General features: G+C 41.4%; 1 protein-coding gene across 9 annotated transcripts in view; it reads left to right on the top strand.

The window, feature by feature from the left end:
- Positions 1-257: 257 nt before the first annotated feature.
- Positions 258-21,091, top strand: part of LIMCH1 (LIM and calponin homology domains 1) — a 627,082-nt gene continuing 606,248 nt past the window's right edge. For 3 of the 9 annotated variants that reach the window (XM_033946527.1, XM_033946545.1, XM_033946518.1), the window contains exon 1: positions 269-575. In XM_033946527.1, the coding sequence (XP_033802418.1) occupies positions 483-575 (93 nt within the window). In that variant the 5' untranslated portion in view covers positions 269-482. Of the gene's footprint in view, positions 576-825; positions 893-21,091 lie in introns of those variants that run through there. The other 6 variants (XM_033946588.1, XM_033946579.1, XM_033946571.1 and 3 more) reach the window with 5 other exon arrangements.

Here is a 21,091-nt window from a genome sequence, read left to right as displayed (position 1 = left end):
CACCGAAAAGGACCTTTCCGGGTGTCTCTGTTGTGTCTAATCTTTAGTATAATTTGAAGGATTTGCTTCTGTTCTAGCTAGCAAACTCAGGCATTTGGCGTGCTCGAGAGCTCTTCCCTTTTCTTATTCTCTCAGTGCAACCGCAGCCGTGTTGGCTCCAGGTTAGTATAACGGAGCATGTGATTGCTGTTGTTGCTGCTGGAGGAGGAGGTGGCCAAGGGATTTGCAAAGGCAGAGGGAAGGTACAGCCCCCCCCCCCACCCCACTCGCCTATTTATTTTTAGCAGGGGGAAAGAAGCCGTTTCCCTCCTCGAAGGGGACAAACGTTTGCGGTTACTGCAGGCAGCCGCCCCCCCCTGCAGATCGGAGCCCGTGGCACTGCCCGTCGAGAGAGCAGCAAAGGGCGCTGGGTGGCTTCTCCCCGCGCCTGCCCGACGAGGATCTGGCGTGGTAGAGCCCGGGTCGGTTTGCTTTTCCCGCAAATGGCCAGCGCCGGCGCGCAGCTGGAAGACATCCGCCACCTGCAAGAATCCCCTTCGGACGCAGCCTTCGGCGAGGCGCAGAAGTGGATTGAGGTAGAAATGCCTGTGTGTATGTGTGTGTGTGAGCAAGCGGTGATCTGGCTTTCAGCCGAATGCCCAGGCTAAAAGGTTCTTCTGCTTTGATTGCTTCTTCTATTTTTTTTTTTTTCCTGCATACTGACTAGATCCAAAGCAGGCAGGCGCTGGTAAGCAAGGAAAGGGATTTCTCTCTCCTGCCACTTTGCGTGCGCGTGCTTTGTTTAGACCCGGCGCACGCACTTGGCCTACACGGGAGGCAGCGTGTCACGTTCAGATTCCCACCGGCAACTCGTCTATCGCATCCGCGAGGGAATCAAAGTAATGCGTCGATGGTAACAGCAGAGAAAATATTTCTTCTTCGCCGTAGGCTGGCAGTGGATTACGCTATATATTGAAAGTTTATAACGGGTTAGATAATGATGCTTGACTTTAACCCTCAACATGGGAGGCCTATTTGTTATAGGGTTTTTTGTTTTTTTTAATGTTGTGCTGTTGAAAAAAAAGTGTGTACAGTATAAGGCTTATATTAATCAGCGTCTTTTCTGACCTAAATAGCAAAGAAAATACATCAGCATATACAGTAGCTATTAGGTGGTGTTTTGCACCTGTTATTAGTGTGATTAACCCGACCCTGACTCATGGCAGAGGTATTTAAAGGAAAAGAAGCCCTTTCTGGATTGATAGTGGGATTATGGTGTGATTGATTCTATAGCCTATAAAAATTATAGAAAAAAAAAGGCTGCAGAACTTTTAGTGACATTATTTCTGTTTGGAACCAACACTGATAGCAGCCTGACTATAATTCTGAATTCTTTTTTGTCCTGCTAGTGATGTTTAGGGTTTGCAGCAGTTGTGTGTCATTGTATCAGCAGACACATTATGCAGTTGACCAGCGAGTATGTTTAAGAGGGAAATTGATACATGTCGTACAGCTTGTGGAATGCAGGAAATGGAAGTTTGTATTTGGATATGTGTCCCTGTTTCAGGCAAGTGCCTAGTGACCGAGAAATGCTAGGGCAGAGAGCTTCTTAACCCAGTCCTGGGAGCACCTCCAGCCAGTCATGTTTTCAAGCTAACCGAAATGAATATTTGATAGAGTGCAAGCTAACCAAAATGAATATGTATGAGAGAATGCAAGTAAACCTATCTCATGCATATTCGTTGTGAATATTTATTTTATAGATTTCTAGTCTGTTTAAAATCTAAGCGGATTACAAATGACATACATAATAAAATTAAACATTCAGAGACAAACCAACCCCCTTAGCAGCAAGTTATCTTGAAAACCTGACTAGCTATGTGTGTCCCAAAGACTGGGTTGAAAACCACTGTGCTAGGGTGTTCTGTCTTCTGAATAACTTGCAGGTGAAACACCTTGGACAAGTCTTGAGCCTGGGATAGCAGGCTGTCTTGAACCTGTTCCACCTTTCATTGGAATTTTCTGCATTGTTCACTGCACTAAGGCCCAAATTCACTAAGCAAACCGATCGGCTTGCGAGCCCTTTGGGACCAAATTTCCCTCCAGCCCCATTCACTAAAGCGTGTAGCGATCCTCCCATGTAAATTAGCAAAACCCCATGCAAAATAGCCAAGAGGTCTATCTCATGCACATTCATTGTGGATATCCTGAAAACCTGATGGGACTAGGTGTACCTCAAAGACTGGGTTGAAAAGCACTGCTATAAAGGGCAGTCAGTCCGGAGCACTCTTTATAGAATAGCGCTTGCTACCAATGCTGATTTTTGAGTGCCTTTTATAGAATTTCCCCCTAAAGGCCTAATGGGCATTAATCTAGTGATGGCCACTTTTTATATTGCGTTAATCACTAAAATGTCTTTCTAATTCTGATGAGCACTTTGGGCCCCATTGCGCCTACAGTCAGCATGCCTAGATTCATGCCTAGCTGTGCTTAGGCATGCTTAAGCGTTTGTAGGCGTCCTTGTGATAGGCACTGGTATATTAGGCCAGGGTTTTCTGACCTAATTTACTGGCGCCTAACTACGCCTAGCGAAGCCTAAGTCAGCTATATTTATTCTCTGCCCCTAGCTATACCTACGTTTCAGGTAGGCATTGGAGGATGGCACAAATTAAGTGTTACCAGGCGCTGTGCTGATATCTGCATGCAACCTAAATTGACAATTAAAAGTACCGTAATAATTAAAAAAAAAATAAAAAATCATTTTTTAATGGAGTGGTCAATTTAAAAACTAGTTGCATGCAGAACTAAGGGTGATTGGGGCGCCTAGCGGGCACCTAACCTAGGCACCATTTATGGAATCAGGCCCTTTGTGCACAGTGCACAATGTATTATCTTTGCATTTTTAGTTTGTGTCTGTTGCATTGTTCTGATACCAAACAATAATCCAGCAAACGATAAACACAGCAGAGCTAAGCATTGCCAGAAGCCATTTAAAATTCATTTGTTAATGACTGCAAACTGGTGGTAAGCATGGGCAACATTTTCTCTCTGTAACATGTCTTTGCTTTGGAGGGCAAAGTGATAAAGACAGGTGATACTTGCCTTTGGTTACAGTGATGGGAAGCTCTGAGAGGATTGCCTTAGGTAAGGGACCCTTTCACAGTGTGTGCTAGCTTATAAACCATGAGGTGTTTCTGTTGAGAGACTGAAGCCTTGGGGTTCCCTCCGATGTGTGATTACAGCCAGCAGCTACTTGACACCTACTTCAGATCATAAAATATTCATCCCCTTGGAGCTGCCATGTGACATTGTGTTTTGACTAGAGAATGACACGGGAACAAATTTGTCCTCGTCCCTGCAGGAATTCAATTTTCCCTTCCCCATGAGTTCTGGCGCTGTCCCGGCCCTGACCCTTTCCTGTAAGCTCTGCCTTAACCACACAAGCCTTGAACACTTATGATTTTAAAGTGTTTGAGGCTTGTGCAGTTGAGCTTGCAGGAATGGGGCAGGGACAGGGACAGGAAAAGAACTCGCTTGGATGGGAAAATGAGTTGCCGTGGGGACGGGGAAAAATTTGTTCCCGTGTCATTCTCTAGTTTAGACCCAGCTCACAAATTTCCCATTGGAAAGAAAGAAAATGAATAATATTGTGCTATGGGCAGTCAAGAGTTGTCTTCATTGTTCTGTCTATCTTTCCATCTGGTTCCCAAGTTTTCCCTTCCCTACCCCCACCCTTTCGCTCAGAGTGTATCTTTTGTTTCTTTGGACTGCTTGCTTTTCCTTGTCACTTGGCCTTCCTCAGTCTCATTAGGTCTCTGTTCAGTTGACCTTACTGCTTTAACTTAAAAGTCCTGTGTTCTGTCTTATTAGATTGTAAAGTCTGTAAAGCACTGTGTATGCCCAGTAGTGTTACACAAATTATAATAACAATAGTCTTTATTCTTGCATGTTGCCAGGCCTTTTGGATCCTTTAAGGTAGGTTAGTATTCTTCCTGCAGAGCCATGAAAAGCTAAGGGCCTGATATTCATATCTAGTTATCCAAGAAGCAGCACTTGCAACCAGGAGAGATAATGCTCACTGGGCTCAGTTGGTGATTTTGAGTGGCATTATCCAGAGAATGCCACTGGAAATCATTGGCTCTATCCAGATATTGCATAGCCAGACCTGTCATTTTGGTTGGGTCCACAGTTAAAATAGGTGGGCCTTCAAAAATTCCTCCCCCTCCCCCTCCTTTGTCCTGAGTCCCTCTGCCCCAGATCAGCATTTTGGTTGGCAACACACATTCGTTGCCTGGGCTGGCCTCTTACACTTTCCTTTGCTGTGACCTGCCAGAGAGGAAACGGGACGCAGGCAGGATATGGCAGACAGAAGCCTGTTGGGCCGACTTAGGCAACAGATTTGTGTTGCTTCTGCCCACAAAGATCCTGAGGTAGATCCAGGAGTGGGGGCAGTTGGGTGCAAATGCTGGATGTAAGGGTGGGAGAGAGGAGAGTGAGATAGTAGCAGCTGAACCTTTTGGCTATGTCACCGGTCTGGAGCAGAGCAAAGGCATAGCTAGAAGTAATCCAGGTCAGTGGCATAGCTTGAGAGAGGCCTGCAGGGCCCTGCCGTGGCTTCCCCTCCAAAAAAATTAGCTATCTTTCTTGATCATTCATTGGCTACTGCACTAATCTGGATGCCTCCTATATTTAGAATCTGCTTCCAAAGAACTGATCGGGCAAGTTTGGATAATTATTCGGTCCCAGCACCAGTTATTGGTAGTATGACGATAGAAGAAACACACCCTCATCACCTTCAAAATCTGTTATTCCGATATCAAAGCACCACCCAGCTCTATTCTCAACTTGCACATTTGGTCCTGAATCTTACATGTGATATGCCTAGGGCTGAAATTTAGCACCAGTCCTCTTGAATATATTTATATCACCTCTTGCTTATTTGAAAGCCACTAAACTTTATACCCTTTTTATATGCCAATAATCTTCAGTAACTTCCAGAAACTGCCTTATACCTAGCTATTCAGCACTTGTATGTGAGTATAACTTTAAATGCCATGGTCTGGGTTTGAAGTATGTGCTGTTATAGGATAGAGCAGTGTCTCTCAAACTTTCTCGAGCCGGGGCACACTAAAGGTAGTGGCCACGGCACCCAGAAGTGCTGTAGCCAGCATTGGAGCCCTAGGCTGGGACTCGGCAGTGCCTCCAGTGGCCACCAACAAAAAGTGCACCGGTGTGTGACAGACTGGAGTCACCTTGCAGGATTTTTAAGGAGCTCAAACAAAGCAACAACACAGTTGTTTGAATGGCAATAAAGAAAATTTACTTCTTAAAATGAAGTCAGAATGGCTCAAACAATCAAAATGGCTCAGAGTTCATTGTAGCAAATAAATGTTCAAAACAAAATAGCCAGAAGAAAACCCTGGCAGCATTCAGGATTTCTTTCTTAATGAACCAGTCTTGTCTAAGATATATTCTTTCACAGGGCTGCTTATATCCCAAAGTTCTTTTCCCCCGAGTATGCTCCACAGCAGAGCTTAGGTAAGTGCAGTCCACAGTATTCAAAACAGTGCCTGTAGAATATGCTTTTTCCACTCCAACATCGGTAGGGCAAAAACATAAAGCCTCCAGCCTAAAATATATCAGGTCTGGACAAAGAGGAGTGCCATAAGTTTGCCTTTCCAAAAGCACAGAAACAGCTTTCAAACACTCCCTCCCAGATGTAAGCAAACTTCTCCCCCACTCACTCTTAGCTTAACTCACAACTGCACAGTTCACAAAGTCCTTGCAAAATGACTGGGAGCAGGAAAAAGAACCTAGCCACAAAAATAGGAACAAACACTCGCAGTCTTTGCTCAGTTTGAGCTGATCGCCACTCCCACATCCATCGCACACAGCTCCTCAGCAGGCAGCTCTCCTTGTAATTCCATGGGAGTTTCTTCATCAGCTACTGGTAATTCTGGAGGGGTTCCAGCTTCCTCCACCTCCATGGGCACACAGCCATTACCCCTGCTTGAGCCAGGCAGGTTCTCATGGGAGAGAGCCCTCAGCTTCCTCCCTATCCTGCCTAACAGTTTGAGGACTGCTGGCCTTTCAAGGAGAGGGATACATCCTGATCTACCTGAGTCAGCAGGGATCTGCTCCACTCTCTGGCTCTCCCGGTGGCGACCTGGATAATAGGACCTGTGCTTGCTTTCAGGTTTGGCTTTACCCTCCTGGGTCCTAGCTCTGCTGTGTTCCTGAGGTTTGTGAGGAATTTTCCCAACCCCTGACTCTGGATTGTTAGTAAGCTCAGGGAATTCCACATAGCGATGGGGCCCCTGGGCATCCTCTTTCTGGGTTTCCTATCTCCTTTCCTCCCGGTACCCACAAGGACCTTGGCAGGCATGGAGCCTGACTGGTCACAGTGCACGGATGTCGCCGTGATGACATCATGCATAAGCGTGACATCATCATGTTGACGTTTGCAAATGTGCAGAGGTCCTCCCGATGGGCCCTGAGATGCCAGTAAGGGGGCCAGCAGGGAAGAGGGATGGAGAGAAGGAGAGGCACTGACGCCAGCTGATTGCCTACAGCAGTGTTTCTCAACTTCTTAAAGCTAATTACCAATGTTTCTCAACTACTTAAAGCTAAGTACCAGTGGTCTCAAACTCAAACCCTTTAGGGCCACATTTTGGATTTGTAGGTACTTAGAGAGCCTCAGAAAAAATAGTTAATGTCTTATTAAAAAAATGACATTTTGCATGAGGTAAAACTCTTTATAGTTTATAAATCTTTCCTTTTGGCTGTCTTAATAATAATATTGTAATTTATAGCTGAAGAGACATATGATCAAGATTATGATAAACATACCGAGGGCCTCAAAATAGTACCTGGTGGGCTGCATGTGGCCCCCTGTCCGCGAGTTTGAGACCACTATCCTAAGTCTAACAAATATCAACTGAGTACCCCAACCACAGCCCTCCCTAGGCCTACCCAAGCTCTACCCCAGATCTCATCCCCTTTACTAATTGTAATGCAATTTTTTTCCATTCATTTTTCATAAACACACAATATACACAGCAGATATAAATTCTCAAAACTGACACATTTCAATCACTATATTGAAAATAAAATCATTATACCTACTGGTGATCCTCTGCAAGCAGCTGTAATTAGCTTTAAAGGTGAGACTGGGAGGCCAGGGGGAAAGCCAGAGGGCGCTAGAGAGAAGGGGGAAACATGCAGGCCTTTGGCGAATCGGGCAGTACTGGCGTTGTACTGAATAAGGAAGTCAGCTGGCAGGTGCCTCTCTTCCTCCTCAGTGTGCCGTGGCACACTTGGAATCTCAAGAGGCACACAGTTTGAGATACACTGGGATAGAGCCTAAGTGGCTCATTTTTCAAAGCACTTAGAGGAAGATTCTCAAAACTTGCTGGTAAAGGGACGTGGCTTGGCTGCAATACAAGATGGATGGATGATTCTACAGCTCTTCCCTCAGCAGCACTACTCATCTAATTTGTCAGCACACAAGGTCAAATTTACTCTCAAAAAGTAAATATTTTGATTTGTGAAATTTTCTATAGCAGGTATGGCTTCAGGAAGACAGTCCAGATTAGAGACAGCATTTGCTGCAAGGGCCTCAGCTAAACGGGCTAAACCAGACCCACCAACCCCCATCTAAAGTGCCACTTCCTAAAGATACTTCAGAAATGTTTGAGCAAGTGTTACTGGAGCTGAAATCTATCATAGATATGCTTCAAGATAATACAACTGAACTAAAGACACTAAAAGAAGAAGTTCACAATCTCTCACAGCAGTTAAAGGTATGTAATGCCAGGACTGGACAGTTAGAACACTGGATTTCTGAGGTGGAAGGCAGTTTGAATAAAATTCAAACTGATTATAAAGCTGTGGCACGGCTAACTAAGGAATTGGAGGATGCTAATAACAGAAGTAGGAGAAACAACATTAGAGTATTAGGGCTCTCAGAAGGGGTAGAGGGCACAATTGCCATTTCTTTTCTTGAAGATTTCTTACCCAAACTGCTCTCCCTCAAATTGAAATATCCATTAGAAATTGAAAGAGCACACCATATTCCATCAAGGGCTTCTAACAGTCAGAATGGTCCCAGGCCCTTGATATTCAGGGTACTACATTTTCAACAGGCTATGGACATTTTATCTACCGCAAAACAAATGAAGTCGTTGAAATGGCAGGAAACAAAAATCCATTTTCTGCTCGATTTTGCTAAAGTTACTGCTGGCTTGAGAAAGCAGTTTCTGCTCCTCCGACCTCAGCTACGGCAGTTGGGGGCTAAGTATGGGCTTTTGTGTCCAGCTGTTATGAAGATCATTTACAATAATAAAACCAGTCACTATGAAGATCTGACTAAGCAGCAAGAGTATATTAATCAGCATTTGGAGCCTATGACATAGGGAGTGACAAGGAAAGACTGGATTTATTTTTCAAAAGTGATAAATCTTTTTGTTTAATTTGGATTTTTAATGGAAGATCATACAAAGGTCTGGACAAGTTATTAGTTTTAATTTCTTGGAACTTAGTTTTATTTTTTCTAATGAAAGAGTTGTTGGATAATGCTGTTGCAGTGGCAGTGAATAGAGCCAAAATGTTCCGGTGTTATTGGTGGGGAAAAAGTAGATTGCTTGAACCAGGTGAGCAGTGACTTCTTTACAGATAGCTGTTGCAGATTCTCAGCATTTCAGAAACTTGTACATTATTTGTGTAGCAGCATGCAAGCATAAGTCTGAAGATATGTATTTATATAAAGAGGCAAATGAACTGTTTGCAGAGGATCAAACTGCAGGAATACATTAACCAGCACTTAGATCCAATGGCTTAGGAGCGTGACAAGGAATGATTTTAACTTGGCTTTTCTTATGTACGTTATATAAAGTTCTGGATAAGGAATGGGTTTTGAATTTATTAGAATTCAGTCCTATTATAGTGACATTTCAGATTATCAAGACTGAGCTCCCAGTTTGGTTTTATTCTTCACCTGACATGGACATATGTCCCTGAGCCCTGACTGCACTCCTTGGACTTACATACTGGCCTTAAAAGTACTGGACACTTGCGGTACCTGTATATCTGCTCCTTAGTTTAGACATTGCTTATATCATGCTGTTTGGTATAAATATGATGAGCACAGTTCAGTTGGATTCCATAGAGACCATCACAAACAGCTATGCAAAATCTCAGCAGTGCAAACCATCTTCAGAAGAAATGCTGTCTGCACTGAAAGATTTCCTCTAACATCTAACATTTATTTATGAGGAGGAAAAAGACTGGTGGAATGTGACACAAGTGTTGGTAGAAATCCCATTAGAAATTGAATAGATGCAGTACAAGGTGGATTACAAATTGGAGACTTATCTGGCACAATGGATGCAAAATGACAGAGGAAAAGAAGTATTTAGATTGACATCAGTTCCGTGAAATGAGTAAATCATCTTCTTCTACATCCTGGATATAATTGGTAGTAATGGATCCAGAAAGATACAGTGGCTTGAAGGAAGATTAAAGGATCCTTTTACAAAGGTGTGCTAGCGTTTATAGCGCACGCACTGGATTAGCAGCGTGCGCTAGCCATAAAACAACCGCCTGCTCAAGAGGAGGCGGTAGTGGCTAGCATGTGGGGCATTATAGAGTGTGCTATTCCGCGCATTAAGGCCCTAATGCGCCTTCGTAAAAGGAGCCCTAATACTTCTAAGACTGAGTCCTTCTTCCAAAGACAGTTTGTTTGAAGGCTATATATTCTTAAGTTACTCCTATAATTTTTTTTTTCCCCAATTATCTTTATTAACAATTGCAAAGGAACATACAACCATGAGCAGAACAAGCAGAAAACAGCAGCCAGAAACAGCCCAGGAGATAATGACAAGAAGTGGTGCTCAGTACAAAAAACCCCATGGGTGAATGCCCATGGCAACTGACATTTTAAGATATCAAACCCCTCCAAACAAACACACACCAACCCTAAGCCCTCACCACAGACCACAAGAAACACTCCGCACTCAAACCTCTAGACATCCATACTCCCAAACGCGCACTCCCGCACACACCCAGATGCAGCTACCCAGGGAAAACAAAAACAAAAATACAAAAGGAGAGAGAGCAACAGCCCCCTCTAGAAGAAAAATCAAGGGGAGGATTCCGTGCCCACTGTCTCCAAGCTGGAACAGACCTTCAACACCCGCTGCCACAGATCTCGATAGCAACGGTGGGTCAGAGTCTCAGACCTAGGGACACGTTGAAGCTCATACCGCCCCACCTCAACCAAACGAGCCCTCCATTGCGGAAGGGATGCCACAGAGTCGTCCACCCAATGCTGCAACAGGAGCTTTTTTACCACCAAGACAGCCATATAGAGAACCCTGTGTTGGGGGAGCGTGAGCCCCCCCTCAATCAATTCACGTTGATCTCCCAAGAGCAGAAAACCATAAGACTATGGCACAGCTCGTTGGAGAATACGCTCCAAATAGGGGAGAGCTTTCAGCCATAATTCAGAAGCAGGGCATATTTGAGTAGAATGATGAGTTCATTTGCAATGATTCTGATTTTTCTTTTATTGAGTTTGGTAATTCTTCTTTTTTTAATTAATTATTATTATTATATGATAAATAGGGCTATGAATTTGGGAGCCCTTCCTAATGGTTTATTGATTTCTACAATTTCCATCTGGTTATTGCTTATGAGTATATATCTTTTCTTAATGGATTAAATAATTGTTTTATTAATTAATTGGAGGAATACTGCAGTTCTTAATGAATTTACTATGTATTATATAGTATATTTGGTTATAGTCCTAGTAATATTAATAGATAATTCTACTGGGAGAGATTCATAGTGGTTTTAGGTCTGGGGGTTTGTTTTAATTATTAGAAGGTCTAAATGAATTGTTATTACGAAGTAAGGTAGCTCAGGATAAGATATGGTCTATAATGTTTAATGTATAATGTTAAACTGAATACCTAGATGAGGTAATAACTTACTTTTAAAATGTATTGAATTGTAAATTTTTATGGGGCTTAAATATGACTATTAATATTTATTGATACGTGGAAGGTAAATTTGGAGATGAATTTAGGGTGCTTGGGGGAAGACAGCAGTTACTGGTCTATATGTTTGCACACAAGCTTTCGTGTTATATGCAGGGATGGGTTAGGGGAGGGAGTGGGGGGAATTTTAGATTAGGGTCCTGGATGTGTTTGTGAAAATACTATTTTTATATTCGGCCAAAAGGAAATTAGGGATCCATTCTTTAACATGTATTAATCAAATAAAATGGCTTTAAAATTCTATTCCTTGAACATTAATGGTCTCAATCATCCCATCAAGAAGAAAAAGATTCTTAACTTTCTGAAGAAGCAACAAGCAGACATATATTTTATACAAGAAACCCATTTGTCAGCTAAGGAGGTGGCCAAATTAGAAGGAGGGTAGATAAAACATTGTTTTTTTTGCTCCAGCAATGGGGAAAAGGCAGGGGTGGCAACAGGGCAGGATTAATTCGTCGAGGGTCCCTAGGCACACAAGTACACTGGGCCCCCTGCCCTGCCCTGCACCCAGATGGAAACAGGAATCTGCGTCAGAGGGAAGCTTTGGGCAAGCAGCACCGCTTATAATTACAGTTCCAGTTGCCTTTCTTACCCGCGTTGCTTGCTTGTCTTGCGATGGGGGGGGGGGGGGGCTGCGTTGCCGATCAGGGAGCCCGCGTTGCCGATCGATGCTGGAGGGGCCCATCGCTGTTTGGAAAAAACAATGTTGATGCCCTCCTTCATCGGGCCCCCCTGACCATTTCGGGCCCAAGGCATGTACCTACTTGGCCTATTGGTTAATCCTGCCCTGGGTGGCAATCCTGATTAATAAGAAGATTTCTGCTAAACTTGATAACTTTCGGGCTGATCTAATGAGTAGATGGCTCCAAGTTAATATGATTTCAGGAAATGATACCCTGACACTTTTTAACATTTATGCACCAAATACAAATCAGGCGAAATTCTTTAAAAAGCTCCAACAAGTAATTCTTTCGCTCTCTACATCTAATTTAATTGTAGCTTGAGCAGCCAGGTGGGTAAAAAGGTGGGTAAAAAGTACATGGAAAATGACACATGATGCAAATTTTATTAAAATAATTATTTTGTTTATTAATTGCCATAATGATCCTCAAAAGATTGTTTGCGTCACCGGGAGATCTTTACAGATGCCAAACGCTGGCATTCTGGCAAAGAATCTCAACCTGATAATTTGTTGCTCCCCAATATGTACCTTTTGTCCTGCATGACATCTTTACTTGTCAGCCAATCCATTAAAAGAGGCTGTCCTTAGATTTGGACAAAGAAATTCCTTTCCAAGTTTTCCAAATCAAAGGCAAAGTTTTTAAAATCACATTTTTGTTTACATTGGACTGAATATGCATAAACATTTTATAACATAGCCAAAGAAAACTTTAAATCTAAACCTGTTTATCTGTTTCAAGAGAGCCTGCATTTGTTTTCTGGATCTGTTGAAAAGTGCTGAAAAGTTCATGTCCCTGTCAGCACCATAGAAAGGAGAAGGGGCTATTCCCCCCTGGTTTGAGCTCTGAAAAAACTGGTACAGTGTCTCTGATTCTAACTTAACCATTTCCAGATGTTGCCTCAGGATTTCTCCTTAGAGTTTCTTCAGGTTTAAAATATATAAAATATGTTTTTCAAAACACACTCTCATGTTTAGTATACCTTCATACATCATTCATTCGGGGCCCCATTCACACACAACACGGTATATTGCATTCATACTTAATACATGTTATACCCCATTTTGGGATAAGTAATCTAATATGCTCCTAACCAGCTCAAGCACATCTGTTAGATCAATTAGACCATGAGGCTCAAAGCGGGTAAAACTGAACAAAGAAACACAGAGAGAGAGAGAGAGAGAGAAAGAAACATGGAGGCAGTTTAATACCTCTAGAAGTGTGTTCTGATTTCCCTTATGGTCTTGCTTCACCGAACAATTCACATACATATAAATTTCCCATTTTCCTATGCTACACATCGATTTATTGGTCTTTTGTTAATTAACCTGCCTTCTCAAAGCTTTAAATGTGTTTGCATGTATATAAGACCCTCTGATCAGAACTAGGGAGGTCTCTGTCACGCCCTGCTAACGCTTCTGCGTACTGTGAGCCAAACCAGGCCTCTTCGAGCTGGAGACTTCAATGCAGTATTTGATCCAATAATGGATAAACAACCAAGTAGACAATTAAAATTATTAGGTTTAGATAATTTTGTGCATAATTGTGGATTAAAAGATACATTGGAACCTTGGTTTACGAGCATAATTCGTTCCAGAAGCATGCTCGTAAACCAAATTGCTCGTATATCAAAGCAAGTTTCCCCATAGGAAGTAAGGGAAACTGCTTTGATTGGTTACACCTCCTCCCCCCCCGAGGCTACCAGCGCTGCTCCATTCTCCCCCCCTTGAGGAATCCGTCGCTGTTCCAAACCCCTCCCTACGATCCGGCTTCCCCCCCATGCGAACCGGCATCCTCCCCCCACTCGCATTGCCCCCCCTCCACCGCGATCCTACTCTCCCCCCCCCCCCGAGCACGTCAATGACACTTCCTTTACCCGACTTGGCACCAGTGCCGGTCCCCGAAGATCCTCCCTCTTCTGGCGCGGCCTGGGCTGGGCGGTGCGTCGGAGATCCTCCTTCTTCTGGGCTGGGCTGGGCTGGGCTGGACTAGCTTTGAGCATTTGCGCATGCTCAAAGCTTTCTGGTCTCGCTCTCAATCTCGGAGAGAGCAAGACCAGAAGGCTTTGAGCATGCGCAAATGCTCAAAGCCAGTCCAGCCCAGCCCAGGCCGCGTTAGAAGAGGGAGGATCTTCGGGCACCGGCACTGGTGCCAAGTCGGGTAAAGGAAGTGTCATTGACTGCTCGGGGGGGGGGAAAGTAGGATCGCGGTGGAGGGGGGGCAACGCGAACGGGGGGATGCCGGATCGCAGGGGGGGCGCTCGTACAGCGAGGCAAGCTCGGTTTACGAGGCACCAAGTTTGCGAATGTTTTGCTCGTCTTGCAAAACACTCGCAAACTGGTGCACTCGTAAACCGAGGTACCACTGTATATGGCGGATTTTTCATTTTAATGCTCGAGAATTTACGTTTTGTTCCCAAGTTCATAAATCGTTTTCAAGAATCGATTATTTCTTTGTTTCGGATCATCTAATTTAACAGGTTACAAAAGCCAGCATAGATCCTATCATTTTGTTGGATCATGCCAGAATTTGGATTGATTATCAGTTCAGTGAAGAAGATTCTAACAGACCTGTTTGGAGGTTCAATAATACACTGCTTGCTGATTCAAACTTTCTTGAGGAAATTCAAATAAAAATGAATGAGTATTTTTAATTCAATACCTCAGAGGAGATCTCTTTGGAAATTATGCTTAAAAGGAGGCGGTAGCGGCTAGCATGCGGGGCATTTTAGCATGCACTAAAACCACTAGTGCACCTTTGTAAAAGGAACCCTATATGGGATGCTTTCAAGGCAACTCTAAGAGGGCAGATTATTTCATATTCGGCGCATATTAGGAAATTACTTAGATTATAATTTTCTAATGTAGAACAAATTATTTCTGGTTTAGAATCACAATTGGCTTTAAAATGGGAACAAGATATTTTGAATGCCTTGTTGAAAGCTAAATACAAGTATAATGAAATTTCCTCACAATTGGCTAGGAAAGATTTGTTTCATTAGCAAGCGGTGTATTATGGAAACTCGAATAAAGCGGGAAGAGTATTCGCTAATTATCTGAAAGCTAAAAAGAAAAGAGGAAAGATTGCGGCCATTAAGGATGAAAAGGGTAAGATTTATACCCACATACCAGATGTTTTAAATCAATTTCTGGAATATTATAAAGCTTTATATTCTTCTGAGCGATATTCAAATACAGAAAATGAAGGAAGAGATTTTTTGAATTTAATTAATGGGTCAAAAATTCCAGAGCATATAAAAGAAAAGCTTTAGGTGCCTATATCATCTACAGAGCTCCAGTCAGCATTGAAGTCTCTCAGAGCTGGGTCCACTCCGGGTAATGATGGATATACTGTTATCTCATCTTTTTCAATTATATCAATCACAACTGACGAAGGGTCAGATGTCAGGTACTATGGCAGAAGCGCTTCCTAGTGTTTTGCCAAAGCCAAACAGAGATCCCATGTTGGTTTTAAACTATAGGCCGATTTCTTTAATGAATGTAGATGGAAAAATTCTGGCTAAACTATTGGCTCTGAGATTAGCTAAGGCTCTCCCTTATATGATTGGAATGCACCAAACGGGTTTTGTTGCTCAAAGACATTCTGCAAATAACGCTAGATTGGCACTTCATATGCTTAATTTAGCAACCGGCCTTCTCTGTTTCTTTGGATGCAGAGAAGGCCTTTGATTGTCTAGAATGGACTTTCATGTATCAAGCAATGGATTGGTTTGGAATAGGGTCTGGATTTATTCAAATGATTCAAACCTTGTATAGTTCCCCTTCTGCCAGATTATATATTAATAATACATTTCAGAGCGTTTTTGTCTGAAAAGGGGAGTTAGACTAGGATGTCCCTTATCTCCTTTGCTTTTTGATATTGTTCTGGAACCCTTGTTGGTTATTTGGCAGGCAAAGGAGATACAGGAAATTCCATATGCAGGTTGAGAATATAAGGTTTCAGCCTATACAAATGATATTTTGCTTCATTTGAAAAATCCTGAATCTACCATCCCGCATTTATTGGAATTGATTGATCGATTTGCCAAATTTTCTGGTTACAAAATAAATTGGAGCAAATCAGAGGTTCTTCCATTAAATGTGCATTGTGTAAAAGGCTTATTTGATCCATTCCCATTCCTTTGGAAGGAAGAGGGTATAAAATATTTGGGTATCATGATCCAAAGAACATTGGAAGATACAATGACAGTAAATAAAAAATCCTTATTATTGAAAGTCAAAGAAATGTGTGAGCATTGGAACCCTTTACATCTTTCTTGGTGGGGGAGAGTCCAAACCATCAAAATGTTGATTTTGCCTGTAGTTTGCTACAAAATGAGTATGTTGCCAATTTATTTACAAGGGTCCTTTTATAAAAAATTGAATGGGGGGTGGAGGGGGAGGTAAATTTTCCAAATTTTTATAGGTATCATCAAGCCTTCATATTGCGTCAGGGTATGTATTGGATCCTTCCTGAACTCATGGAGAATTTACTGGACTGACTGATATTAGAGAGTCATTTCATGTCCCCATTACGTCTGAGCCATACTTTGAGTATAAAGTTACCTAGAATATATAAGGACAATAGTATTCTTTTCTCCACCTGGAATACATTAAAATTTATTAATAATTTAATACCTACTCTAATACAACAATCCATGTGTCAATCTCTATGGTTAAACTCCAAGATACAAATCATCGAGTCTAAAATCCTCTGGAAACATTGGCTGCAGGCAGGCATACGTACTTTAGATGATGTGATCTCAAATGGGAGAATGCTAAATTTATTGCAATTGCAACAATCATTCGGTATATCAAAGTCTCAAGCTTATAAATGGTTGTAGTTTAAGCAGGCCATTCAGAAGGGGTTCCCTGATTGGCGCAAAAATCAGTATAGCTTGCTGGGCCTATGTTTCCAGACAGATTTGCAAGGGCATCAGGCTGCCAAGTGGTACAAATTAATATCTGAATATTTGAATAAAAAACCTAAAACAAGCCTAAAAGACATTTGGAGCATTGAGATAAAGCAACAGATTTCGGCCACAGATTTGGACTTTGAGAATGAGATGTACAGCATCAGCATCTATGAGACAAACTTGGTTTTTTTTGTTAAATATAATTTTTTGGACCCCAGTTCGTTTACAAAAGTTGGACAATTCAAAGTCTAATAGATGCTGGCATCTTGAAGTAGGGACACTGGATCATTTTTTGTTTTATTGTCCCTTGCTACTCAATTTTTGGAAATCAATCTGGGGAAATATTAATATGATACTGGGAACATCGATTCCATTATCTTACGATGTGGTCATATGTGGGACATTGTTGAAAGCTAAAAATCTATTAGACGGGTATAAAATCAGACTTCTAATAATTATGACAAGGGTTGCCAAACAAATGATCACTAGGAATTGGAAGAACTGGGACAGGCTAAATTTTTCCTTTTCGTGGGGTACTTTGGGCTCCTTTTATGAAGCCACACTAACGGTTTAACGCACGTAATAGCGTGCGTTAAACTTCTGGCTGCGCTAGCCGCTACCGCCTCCTCTTGAGCAGGCGGTAGTTTTTGGCCAGTGCGGGGGTTTGCATGTGATGAAACGTCACGTGCGTTAACCCCGCTAGTGCGGCTTGATAAAAGGAGCCCTATGTGTCAATGCTATAAATAAGAAAAAATGAATTCAGAAATATTGGGTCATAATAAAATATTTAAAACAACATGGGGTCCATTTGCAGAATTTGTCAAATCAGATTAATTGTATAATCTTTTAATACCTATTTGTTTTTCATACACATCCAGAGAGGGTGGGAGGGAGGAATATGTTTTGTATTATATTATTTGATTGGATGTAAGTGCTGTTCTTTATATTACTTTTTGAAAACTTTTTTGCACTTTGTATGTGCAAAAATTGAAAATCAATAAAGAATTACAAAAAAAATATTTTCAGAAAGCTTTTGACAAAATTCATCATGAGAGAATTGTTTCCGCATTTTCATATTTATGTGGAAAAGGTTGGGGCGGGAGAAGCGGTAAAGAGGGTATGTTGTAGAATGTCATGTGACTAGTAAGGCAAAACAGGGAGATTATGTGGAAAAATGATGTAATTTGCTTTTAAGATATTTAATAAATAGTATTTAAAAAAAATAAAAGTGCAGAAACTTTTTGAAGAACCCTCGTATATTTTCTAGTAGCAAAGGACCTTTAGTGTTACGATATTCTTTTGCCATTGTTGACACACAAGCACCATTAACATCTACACTTAGTAGGAGTAATCCAAAACTGCTTCTTCAGATTAAAATTAATCCACTTGGTACACAATCTGTTTAACCAGGGCACTTTATTTATTTATTGGGATTTATTAACCGCCTTTGTGAAGAGATTTGCCCAAGTATTCTGCAGTAACTTACAAATCTCTTAATAGCATAACAGTAATAAAAAGACCAAATGCAAATATAAATACAATGAATGAGGTAGAGTTAAAATCAGTAAATTGAAACGTAATAATAAGATTACCATGAAACAGTTTCAAAACTTAATAGCTCTGAAATTTAAATAAGAGATATCTACTAAAAGGGAGACATAATACTTATGACGCATATAATAAGCACAAATCAGAACATTCAAATAACGTAGATATGACGCTAATGCTTTTTTATAATATAGTTTATCTTATATCCTTGACACAGGCCTAGTTGTTACACACCTGGGGCTCCTTTTACTAAGGTGCTCTAATGTTTTTAGCGCGCGCATACCACACGCTAAATGAAAAATACTAATGCAAGCTCTATGGAGCCGTTGGCGTTTAGCGTGCGTGGCACTGTAGCGTGCGCTAAGCACACACTAAAACCGCTAGCGAATCTTAGTAAAAGGAACCCCTAGACAATTTCAGCATACACATAAAAGGAGTGACACTGGCTGCACGTGCTGTAGCGGGATGTGTTTATCTATTCCTGCCCTAACTGAGGTGATATTCTAGCAACTTTCTTTAAATTAGTCCCTTTACTTTCTAACTTCTGCTACTTTGTCTCATCTATCTGTGTTTCATCTTTGCTTACACTCTACTGTATTAAAATGTTTTATTGTGATGACATTATAGTGTAGCATACTATGCCATATCTCATATTGTTGTTTGAATATTTTTACTGCTGTAATTATTACTTATATTTGACGTATTCTTGCTGTAAACCGCCTTGAGTGAATTCTTTCAAAATGGAGGTAATTAAATATTCTGCAGACTTCCAACAAGATAAATCTGATGTCTTCAGTTAATACAAAAAAGTGCTTAAGCTGATATGTATGCAAAGAATTTGATCATGTGACCCCCCCCCCATGAACACTAGTCACCATATCTGCAAGAATCCAGTTTAAAATTCTGAGCCTTGTTCACAGTGGCGTAATGAGAAAGGGCGGACCATCCAAGGGGCCAACTTGGCGGGGTTGCTGGAACTTTTCCTCCTCTGCACCAGCCTAAGCTCACCTTCTGATGCCACTTTCTGATCAGGGGACCAGGAAGTGACATCAACAAGGAGAGCTGAGGCTTGCACGAACAGCAGCTAGAAGATGCTGTCCCTGAAGATTTTTGAAGAGGTGCATGGGGGAAGATGCACACATGACAGGGAAGAGCTACATGGAAGGAGGGATGCATGCGGCAGAAAAGAGTGTTTGTGGTGGGGGGAGGGGGGTGGCACACAGCGCAGTGATGCCAGGTGCCACCGCTCTAGGCATTTTTTCCTCACTATGCCACTGCTTGTTCATAAAGTTTATAACTCAGGTTTACCCTACTTCTTAGCCCACTACTTAATTCCATGTGCTCCAAACCTTTGATCCCTCAACTAGCATCTTCTGGTTGTACCCTTCCTTCAAAATTATTATGTGGGATACTGCATGGCACACTATTTTCAGCATGGTTGGTCCAATATTTTGTGATGCAGCATGAGGCTTTGTTGCAAGGAGTTGAACAGCATTGCAGGCTTGATCCTGACTATCTCAAGAAGACATCGAATGCTTGAGTGTTTGGAGCGCTTTTGGTAGATGACTACACCAAAGTGTACATGTTTAGCTATTAGGGAAGTATGTTAAATTTCACAATAAAGTGCAGCTATTAAAGGTTCATTTAATGAATTGCTGGTAGATTTTTTTTGCATAAAATGTCTTTTTATCATTATTTGATTACAGGAGAATGTTTTCCTATTCTTTTGTGGTTGTAACACTATATTAGTGGAGTTCTAAGGAATCTGACCCCACTTGTTATAATAAGCATATTGGAGACTCTAGTGTTATTTCTGTACTGATTTATTGTTCTTTTTCAATAAAGCAGACTTGACATAAAATGTCTTTTTATCATATTGCAGAGTGTGAAAACATACAAGTTATAGATATAATACAAAAAAATTTGCTCCATGGAGCAAAAATAATAGCAACTTTTGAGCTTTATGTAATCAGTGGCTTTGAAGGTCCCCAGGATGGACTTTAACTTTCTTTTAAATTATTTTCTGATCAAGCACAATCAAATTCATGGGAAAAACTTAAATTCACACAGTTTTTTTTTTTCCAACTTTAGTTTTTTTCTGGACAACCCTAACAATACGTATATTTGTACAGACAAATGCCATAGGCCAAAAAAATCTTAAGAAAACAAAAACAAAAAATATTGATACAAAGTCCTCATCATGGGAAATCAGTTCTTCCTCTCCCCCAAAAAGTTCAAATTTCAATTTATTTGATAGTCCGCATATGAACATACACCTGGATTCTATAAAGAGTGTTCAAATATCCATGCACAAATTTGGGCACAGTTCAGAGAAGCATACCCAACCTAATTGATTAACGAGCCAATTAATATCAATTACTGATGTTAATTTCCACCAATTAGTGGTTGCATATGCATTTGGCTGCATGCTATCCTATAAGCCTGGGAACCCAAATTCCATAGTGCACAACCAAAAAGGGGGTGTAGATGGGTCATTTGCATCGTCAAAAGATATTCATTCTGAGGATCCATGTCAAAATTGCACACCGGGTTTTATACCAGGTTTCAGCTGGTGTAAGTCCTCACACCCAAAGTTAAGAGTGGGAATCTGTGATACTGAAATAAAACCCCCCATCTCTGCCCTGTCCCCGCGAGCTCAGTCTCCGCAAGCCATTTCAAGTTTATTTAAAATTTACTATACTGCCTACTTGAGACTTCTAGGCAGTGTACAAAAATGCCATAACAATATACCAATAAAAGTATAATTTAATCTAAAACAGACCAAGGGGAAAAAAACGATTCAAAGACAAAAACGAACGGGAACAAAAGGGAAGAGGGGATAGGAACTCCAATTAATAGAAAGAAAAGAAAACACTTAAAGGGAAAAACAGAAGGATGGGGAAGTAATACTA

The sequence above is a fragment of the Geotrypetes seraphini genome, chromosome 1 (assembly GCF_902459505.1).
Source record: "Geotrypetes seraphini chromosome 1, aGeoSer1.1, whole genome shotgun sequence".
Taxonomy (NCBI): domain Eukaryota; kingdom Metazoa; phylum Chordata; class Amphibia; order Gymnophiona; family Dermophiidae; genus Geotrypetes; species Geotrypetes seraphini.
This window is presented reverse-complemented; position numbering and strand designations above follow the sequence as displayed.